Genomic DNA, 10,187 nt, shown 5'->3' on the forward strand with positions numbered 1-10,187 from the left:
ATCTGCAAGTAGTAATCAATTCATACATCTATATTTTGAATTAATATTTCCTACACTAGATGTTACTTGATTATTATTTATGTATTTGCAATTAAAAACTTTTTTGAAAATTAAATAATTTTTATTGATTATTTTTACCTAAAAAAGGCAAAAATAATAATTCTTTTTACATATATTTGATAATTATATGATTATTTGAAATTAAATATTATTTTTATATGATTTTTTTCATTTTTGTAATATAAAAGAGAATTTTCATTAACTGGTTGATTTGTACTATTTCATTTTATTAAAATGCTGGTGTACCATTCATACTTGTATTAAGCATAGCGATGGAATAGCGTAGCCATTCCATTCCGTTCTTATTCCCATTTTTTTTTTCTTTTCTTGTCTGATCGTACTCAGGTCGACTCAAGGGGTTGAGGGCCCTAGATCATTATTAATTTAGGAGCCTATTAAAATATAATAAAAAAAATTATTTATAATTTTGTATAGCAGACAAGACTGACTTTTGGAAATATTTTGGGAGCTCTAGACATAGGTCTTAGTAGCTTGCCCTTCAGTCGACCTTGGATGTACCAAAAGTAACCATAGAGTTCGGAGGTTTTAAATTAAGTAAAAATAAAGTTTGTTGCTCAAACTCCGCAAAGAAGTAGTACATCTAATATTTTATATGATCATAAAATTTCTTAAAAAAAAAAAAGTTTTATCAGATAATTAAAAGATCATCTTTGTTTAATAACAAAAAATGTTGGGCAATAAGGTACCTATCTCTCAATACAGTGCCTACGAATGAGCACTTGGACAGGGACAATTGGGGCTCGGTTAATTTTTAAAAACATCCATTCTAATTTTGTTGCACAAACTTGAGATATTTCTAAATGGTTTTTGTTCTGCATTTGGAAAATTATTAAGCCTCTCCCAGTATGAGTCGGATTATGGCAGTTAAAATGGAGCCTTGACTCATTTGACCATATGTGCAGGCACGGTTTTTTGCACCAGAGAATGCCAAGGCACTGGTAGATCGTTATTCAAGACGGTGACAATCTGTTCCAACTCAAAGACTGGCAAGTTTGCCATTGAAATTGTACATTAATACGTGATTTGTTCACTCATTCACAATCAATAATCAGAATTAACTCCCAATATTTTCTGGAAAATCAGTCTCTATGTATGCCCGGTTCTTCTAAGATGCAGGTTCTAGTGGCACTGGGTTTGTTTATCCTTTGCCTTGTCCAACGTAAAAACAAAATGATGTCAAAATCTAAGGGCTGTCGTGTTTAGCATAGCCTCTTGGGGGCTTCTATTCTATGCTATCTGTGTTGTATACAATATAAAAGGTACAAGAAAGGAAAGATGTATTATATAATACAAAAATTCTGTGTGTTGTGGACCGTATTGGCCCAATTAGGCCCAGCCCGATGAAGACCTAAGATCTCTATCAGCCTTCCGGCATGATCTCAGTCCTATATCTGCCAGCAATGATCATCATCACCCCCTGTACTTGCAATACTCTCACCCCTACTATTAGTTTCATCGGCATTCAATATAGCATTTAATGAAGGTTTTGCCAGCACCACACCTCCGTCAGAAAAGTTCCATCGGCGTTAAATATTTCTATTCAATCCTGCTACAACACCCAAGGCCAACTTGTATGTCAGGGAATCTCTTTTTCCCTCTATATAAATCAATCTGCTCACATATCAAGATATATTTTTTTTAGTTCATTGATATTCTGTCAGCCAAATTTCTTACTTATTTCACCATCAAAGTGTTTGCAGGTGTCGCCACCCCCCGCGGTCGTCGGAACCAACTCCAACATTATTAGAATCTCCCCGTTCGGCAACCCTTTGAGTTGGAAGAAACTTGTTGTATGTCATGTTTTTATATTGTTACAATATACCATTTACATTGTAGGAAATACCTTTTGTGTTCTACATGTGACTATCATAGAATTCCCGTATAAGGTGCACTGCACCCTCTTGGATGCCAATATCCAAAGAGATAACCGTCCCCCATTTCCTGCTCTATTAATTGTTTTATGGCTTCATCAAGTCTCTATTAATCCCAGTTTTGTTTTGTTCCGTCTTGAGCCCCTGCTATGTTAATACAATTGTATTGGCTTAGCAAAATAAAAGCAACTCAATGTTTGTTTATACAGTTGTCTCGGGGCGGCTCTACCTTGAAGCCATTTATGCCATGGCATTAGACCCCCAAATTAGAAGGCTCCAGATTTTAGAAATTTGTAATATATATATATATATATTTTAATAATTAATATTTTATTAAAAATTAAATATAAAACATTTTAAATTTTTTTAACTTCGTTCACTATTTTTCATTTTTTAACCGTTGTTGTGGTGTTTTCCATAAAACTCATGATTTATTAAATAAACTTGATTATAGAAATTTAATTAACAATTTTGCATCTCAAAAAGCAAGAAAAATTAATTTTATATAAAGATGAACATAGTCCAACACATTTGTAGAATGAAAAATTATTGTTGGTGAATTTTATCCTTTAATACTATCAGTTTAATGTTATGTTTTGTTTCTCTTTATAAGAGAATCATGAATGTATAATTTTTTACTCGCACTGATCTTCTTAGACTTTCAAAAAATATTAGTTTTGTTTTTCTTTGTTTATTATTGTAAGTTGTTTAGCTTTTTTTTTTCTGAGATATTATATTTTAGTTGAAAATTTATTATTGTTAAGAGATTATTATATTTTGTAGTTGATTGAATTTTAACTTTTTTTTATTTAATAAAATGATGAAATATTTATGTAAGAAAATGTATTATTTATTTTTTTATAAAAAAAATTAATACTAAAAGGACTCAACAAACCTTTTCGCCTAAGACCCCAACTTTGTTGGGCGGGCTCTGAGTTGTGTCATCATTCATTGGCCTAGCAAAGAGCACGAAAGTTGGCTTCAATTTCATAGTTTAATTTAATCATTCACTTCAAACATCCACAACCATGTTGTGTAAATAACAAATCATCTGGAAAAGAAAACGCATGTGATTTTCACTTGATAAATGCTATCCATAATTCAAACAAAATAATATCCATGCTATGGTGTGCGCAATATTAGTTTCTTTATGGTCATGTTAACGCTAACCATAAGGAAAGATATGTTAATATATGTGCTTGACTAAGATTTTTGGTTTGTGAGAATTAGGTTGCATGGAAATAGAAACAAGAAATGGATATGAAATGAAAACAGGAAATAGTATTTTTTAAAAATAGAAAATGGAAATAAGGAGAAATATGTAAATAAAAAATAAAATAATTATTTAATTAAACATAAGAATAAATTTCATCATCTAGTTAAGCAAACATTAACACAAGTTGCTTTACTCTCTAACGTGGCTGCCTGGACAAGAAAGACGCAATTGCTTTCACATCTCTAACGTGATCTAGAGAAATATGTTTTTAATATTTTTTTTTAATATTGTGAAACTATCCTAAAATGTTTTTAAAATTATGAAAACGATCTGGAAATATTTTTTGGCATTTTAGGATATGAAATGTTTCTGAAATAGCACAATTTCAGTATTTTCGTGCATCAAAGTGTGAGAATTGATAGTCATATTTGGAGGTAATTTTTTGTTTGTCTTTTTATAAAAATGTTTTATTATTTGAATTTTTGACTTTTGATCATAAAGGAATAATTTTATAATTATTTTTTATTTTTTTATCTATGTATTAGATTATATAAGTAAACGTTATGAATTTTTATCAAGTTTTTTATTTTTTTATATGTTTTGTTAAAAATGAACAATCAAAGAAATTATAGTAGCACAAAAGTAATTATACCATTGCACCAATGCCAATAATCATATTCATTTAAAATCTATTCAAGAAATAAAAGAGTTGAACGGTGTGTTTGATTGGAATTATTTTTTATGGAAAATGTCATATCAATGGAAAAAATTTTATGCTTGTATGTTTGATTGCTTAACATTTTTCATGGAAAATTTTCATAATACAACACATTGAAGAATATTTTGATTCATTTTTCATAGAAAATTACAATTAGAGAAAAGGTGGAAATTGTTTTTCATGGCATTGAAAAATATTTTTCTTTTCCATTTTTTTTCAATCAAACACACCCAAAATGTAATTGTGGAGCTCCATCCATCCTTTAAACACAAATTTTATTTGTAAATTAAATATCTCTCTAAAGTCTAAGGGAGAATTTTGTAAAATCTATGAGAACTAAATTTAGCCACTTCCACTTGAACGGTTTTGCTCTATGTCGTCACCGACAGAAATTGAATTATACCTTTGAGCATCGTGATTGAAGCTCATGATTGATGAAGCCTGATGATTAATGATGAAGTCTGATTTGATCATCAGGCTTATACATCTCATCTGTACATATAGCACGATCCAAAAAATATTAACTTTCTCTTTTATTTTTAAATTTAAAATTATTTTTTATTCCTTTTAATTTCCATCGTCACCTTTTTAATGGATTAAGTATGTCATTGACAAGTCAATATGTCTAACAAATTCTACCTCATCGAGTCACATTAACTACTAACAATGGAAGATAATTAAAGTGAAAGATACCATAAATTTGTTATAACTTAGAAAATTAGTGATGGGAATTGATAATTAACTATTTTTATTTATAGGTTATGTAAGCATCATATAAGGGAAATACAGTTCAAAAAAAGGAATGGCATTGTTGCGAAGGCTCTTATATGTGATGGATGCTACTGACCATCAATGTACTTATTAAGAAGGAAATGTATTAACCGAGCGACGCCCCCCCCCTCCTCGCAAGGAAGGGCATCCCAAGAAAGAAATGTATTAGATGACAAAAATCTCAATTAGACTACAAGTTGGCAAACTACAATCTACAAAGGACATAATGAGACTATCTTGAGATTGATCAAAAAAGCTACTTTAATGCTTAAGTCAGACAAAGAGTGAGAAAAAAGCCAATTCTCAGGCATTAATAGAAGTCCCCTACTTTTTTAGCTTAGTGTAATTAAAATAACAAAGTAGGAGTAACACCATTTATTCGTAATTAGAATCGATTTTACATGTGTTAGGGCCCTAGTGGATGAGGGCTTGGCTTAGTGCCTACTATTGAGGCTAAGGTTAACCTTCAAATAATGAGATTAAAGTTGGCATTTGAAATATCGAGACTAAGGTTGGCATTCGAAAAAGCCAAGGTTGTGATTAGGCTTTTTGAAAATCTTCATAATCTCAAAAGTCATAAAAAAGTGGCAGCTATTGTTCCACTAGTGACGTGCAGGCGCATGCAACTTTTCACCATTCTAAATTCCACTCTCTATAATAGTGTGAAGCTCACACACTTAGTTTGGCTGTGCAAACCACTCATCTTTTGACCCTGTTGTGGGGTGTCATAAAATTCGCTAAGTCTTAAGTATCTTCTCAATGAGTCTATCCCCATAGAGTCTCCAAGACAATAGCCTCCTAGGCCCCGAAAGGTCTACTCGGGACGATCTAGCCTATCCATTTTGCATAAGTCTGGAGATACCCTTCAGGTTTCCCAGATCAAAGCCACTTGGTGGCCCCGAAGCCCTCTTTGGGACCACCCGGAGATAGCCATTGGGGTTTTACCTCGAAGATGTCTCTAAGTCTTCTGGCCTCTCTAGTTGTACTCTTTGAAAGAGTCTCTGGACTCAACACGGTCCCCTCATTGTCTATTAATATTTGCCTCTTCCATAGCAAACGAATCTTCTTGGAACCATTTGGACCCTACTTTTTCTCTCTCTAGAACCCATCCAGAAACTACTTTTATCCCACTCTTCGAGACACTGGAAGATCTACATACATCATACATTCAACATTCATCAACATACATTTGAGCATCATTCTTGGACTATTATCTAACTCAAGCATCGAAGGGTAGGCGTGGAGGAGTCTCCCACGTACCTTTCTAATGTCCTTTGTGCTCGTAGGCTAAAACAAAGTCGTGCTCCTCGAAGACCCAAAGACTCATTGGGACTTCTCTTTATCAGTCCCCCGAAGACCCATCCGGGCAAGCTATCTTGAAGGCCCCGAGGATCTCATCCGGGCTCTCATTTATTCGACCTTCTAAGACTACGAATCCGACCCAGTCTAACCTAGTTGACCTCACTCGCGACATCTCGGACCCTCGTTCTCAGCAAATGACTCTATTTTGCCTGATCCTAGATAAATAAATATAATTGTTGTAGTTTGGAAACAACAGACCCTAACAACTTACTTTTTAAAGGAAATTGTGCCCATGATTATAGTCGAGGTACTCCTAGGAATTCACATCATCATCTCAACCTTCTCATATAAATGGATCGTAGCATACTAGGTCTTCTTCTTCTTCTTTCTTCATCTTCTTCTGTAGTATTTTCTTTATCACTTTCCCTACTCCTTCATCTTTGATGATCTATTCTTGATTGTCATAATATGTCTCATCCAGCATCTATAATGCTAAGAACCTAGAATTAGTTGCTTCGAAGAAACACTCGACTAAAGATGCAAGATGAAATGGAAGTCACCGAAACAATAGGAGTTCCTGATGAAATATGAGGCCTTAGACACATAGGTTGTGGAGTTCAACACCAATCTCCAAGCATGTCATCTTGTCATTGAAGAAATTTGATATTTTACTCTTATGTTCGGTTTTTATGATGAAAAACAAATTGTTTTGTAGCCTAAGTCAAGTTTATGTTTTTCAAATAAACATTAATTTCAATAATATTTTGTTAAAATGAGAATCAAATCAAATGAACTATGTCTTTATTCATATCTTAAATGGAGATTTGTAAAATTAAGTATTATGACTTAAATGAATCTCCTAGTTGATTTTCAAAAAATTGGTCTTGAACCGTTGGTTAAAATAGAGCAAAATTTTTCAAAGACAAAAGTCCAAGCTATCGACCGATTCTAAGAACCTGTCAACTATTTTGATGTTTTGGTCTAAATTGTCGATCGTTTTGGTTGTTATGGTACTGGTTGTCGATTGTTTTCTTTGGCTGTCAACCGACATAAAGCATGTTATTGGTAGCTTGCCTTTTGCATTAAAAGTGTCAATCGTTTCTCGTAAACTGTTGATCGATAGAATTCTTGCATCACTAAGTGTCAACCATTTTTTTTTTAAATTGTTGACCAATATTTGAATTTTTGAACTAATCTGTCAACCGATTCTTTGAATCTGTCAACCGTTTCTGTTGTAAAGACTTCCATTGGCTAATTCAAGTCATCATTTGCAGCTATCTACCACCAACAACCATATTTTTGAAATCCCTCGCCAAATACTATAAATAGAGGTCTTGTGTATCATTCAAAAATCTAAATGACTTTACTACAAACTTACAAGTGCTCCATATTTCAAGTGCTCAATTGTTCCATTCATTTTTCTCTCAAAGCCCATTCATTATTGTTTCATTTGTTTTCAAGTCTTGTGTTTATTTTGAAATATCTTGTATCTAAGAGATTCATCTCATAGAATCTATTTTTTGTATATCTCTTACATTTCCTAGCAAAATTGCTAGAGAGCTTACATTGATTGTAAGAGATTTTTTTTCTTAACTTGTTGCTAGAGGGCTTACTTGTGTAAATAAGAGAATTATAATTCCTCGTCTTGCAGACTTAGAGGGCCTACTTGAGATCAAATAGGAGGATATAGTGAATCGTTTCAAAATCTTTAGTGATGAGTTGAGGGAGTAGATTAGGCTTAGTTTAACTGAACCACTATAAATTATTGTGTCCCTCTATTGCTTTTGGTTCTTGATTTTATTCTTTGTGCAAAACAATTCTCATTTAATCTCATTTGCATTAAAATCTTATTTTTCAACCAAAAAAATTAATTTTAATCATTTTTTTTAAAATAACTCAATTCAACTCCCCTCTTAGGTTGTGGTGTCATAACTATATAATTATATCAAAGTTTGTGTCCCCTGCAAGGCTTCAATTTTGGTTTTGGACTTCCTTCTTAGCTTCATGTCTAGGACTTCCTACATGAGTTTGGGATCATTTTACTCAACTTAATTTACCTATATGCATGGAGATAACTTATTGCATTCTTGATGTTGTGCTCAACTATCGAAGTTGAAGCTACGCCTTACCTTTTCTAGTATTGGTTTAACCAAGTAAAAGATTTGGGAAGTTGGACTTACTTTTTACCCAAGTGTCATTGTCATTCAAAATTCCCAAAGCATGAACTAGAAGAGCTGATTTCAAGTATTGGTTCAAAGTATTTAGATAATTGGAAGGATTCCTTCATTTACATTTGACCTCGAGTCGACGATCCTTCAAAAATGGGTGTGGTTTGCGTGGACCGTTGGAAACATAAGGCTTCCCTTAATTGTGGGGTGGGATTGGAGGTGATTCCTCTTACGAGTGCTTGAAAAACCTTTAGTCATTTCAAGAATTTTCAAGGATTTTATTATATTGATTGAGAGCTTCACATTTAACTTCACATATACACGTGCAATGACGAAAATACCCCTCACCCTTGGACGCCTCCTTTCTGCTCTCTTTTCTCCCCTTCCATGGCCGCCACTCGTTGCCTTCCTCATCTCCACCTCACCTCACGCAGATGGCTACTATATCATCTCTTTTCGTGATAGAAAATGAGGATGTAACGATGGTCAATGCGAGACGAGACAATGATGAGGAAAGTAGAGAACGACGACCATGGGAAGGAAAGGTGAAAAAGTAGAGAGGAGATAGTCAAAGAAAGAAATGAGAGATATTTTCATAATTTAATTGTTAAAATATTACATTCAATGATACTCTCAATTATGTCATTGAACAATGTAGTACAATCCTTTTTCCAAAGCCTTCCCCTAGAACTACAAATTATTGGGTAGGCATGTAAGTCCTTTTCTCTCTCTCATTTGTCATCAAACCTCTTCTTTCTACTTTGTTTGTTTCTTGACCTCTTGCTTTTTGGTTTTTGCTACGGCCGACGACTTCATGCGTGTAGTCTTGATTACCGATCTTTCGAGGAAGGTCCCTGACCTGCTTGATTCAGATGGTCAATCCCCACCTAGGCTCGTTGGAGGAGAAAGTCGAAGGGAGACTACTGACGCTAGCTGCCACCGAGGGGAAGCCTAATCGTAAAAGACTGCTCGAACTTGACCCTTCAGACAGCTCCCCAAGCAAGTTGTTGAGGCTGACCCTTGTACCTTTGTTGCAGCCGAGGTTCTTGAGGCTCGACAAATGAGGTGATCGACCTAGAATTAGACAGGTCGTTTCCAACCCCAAAGCAGACGACGCTAAAGAACTTGAGCCACCTTTGGTATGCGCTTCGAAAGTCTTGGTCATCGACAAGACTGCTACTAGGGCCCATCAGGAAGGATTGGAGAAGGCCCCTGTGGAAGACCTAGAAAGAGCCCTTGAGAAAGACCCTAGATGATGACTGCAGCGTGCCATGTGGAGATGACTCTTGCCTGAGAATTAAGTCTCCTAATTTTGTGTTAGCTAGGAATGGTCATCCTAAACAAACTAAGGGAATTAGAGTTACCCTTATAAAACATACTTTCAAAATTCCAAGTTCAACGAGATTTAAACTAATCCCAAATTTTAGAAGTTTGATCTTGAGCAAGATACCTTGAAAATCAAGGCCGAGGATGGCTTGCGCTTGTTCTACAGGCCAAGGCCGAGCAAGGCCTGGCCCATAAGCCTATTATCAAGCATCATCACTATGTTTAAGAGTTTTTCATTAAATCTCTTTGAATATATATTCCGCTCAATATTCGAAGAATACCAGATAGAGTGAGTAGTGATGACGGCTTTAAATGATGGGTGAGATGTGGCACATGGATGGCCGGAATAGTCAAATGAGGAGTTGCAGCATTTCCAATGGCAGGATGTGCATCCAAAACGGTAAAACAGGTGAGAAAGAAGGCTTAATACTTAATTAATCAAAGTATTAACTAACTAACAGAACGTGATCAAGAGCCCAGCCAAGGTATAAGACTCTTAACAATGCATGTGACATGCCCATTAATAATTGTCAATATAATAACATTTAATTCTACTTGTACTATATATATAATTATTATACAAAAATGTTAAAAAAAATTATGTTTTGATAATGAATTACATGTTTTTTCATGAGTATTAATTAATATATTTCAATTTTAATTATATAAGTATATAGTCTATCTGTATATAATATATAGGACTTCATTAGAACCTGAAATTTCTAAACTTTAAA

General features: G+C 34.0%; 1 protein-coding gene across 2 annotated transcripts in view; it reads left to right on the forward strand.

The window, feature by feature from the left end:
• The window catches only part of LOC127790027 (uncharacterized), a 48,756-nt gene extending 46,671 nt beyond the window's left edge, over nt 1-2,085 (forward strand). The window contains exons 15-16 of one of the 2 annotated variants that reach the window (XM_052319251.1): nt 984-1,067; nt 1,782-2,085. In XM_052319251.1, the coding sequence (XP_052175211.1) occupies nt 984-1,043 (60 nt within the window). In that variant the 3' untranslated portion in view covers nt 1,044-1,067; nt 1,782-2,085. Of the gene's footprint in view, nt 1-983; nt 1,161-1,781 lie in introns of those variants that run through there. The other variant, XM_052319250.1, reaches the window with a different exon arrangement.
• The last annotated feature ends 8,102 nt before the right edge of the window (nt 2,086-10,187 follow it).

The sequence above is a fragment of the Diospyros lotus genome, chromosome 14 (genome assembly GCF_014633365.1).
Source record: "Diospyros lotus cultivar Yz01 chromosome 14, ASM1463336v1, whole genome shotgun sequence".
Classification (NCBI taxonomy): Eukaryota; Viridiplantae; Streptophyta; class Magnoliopsida; order Ericales; family Ebenaceae; genus Diospyros; species Diospyros lotus.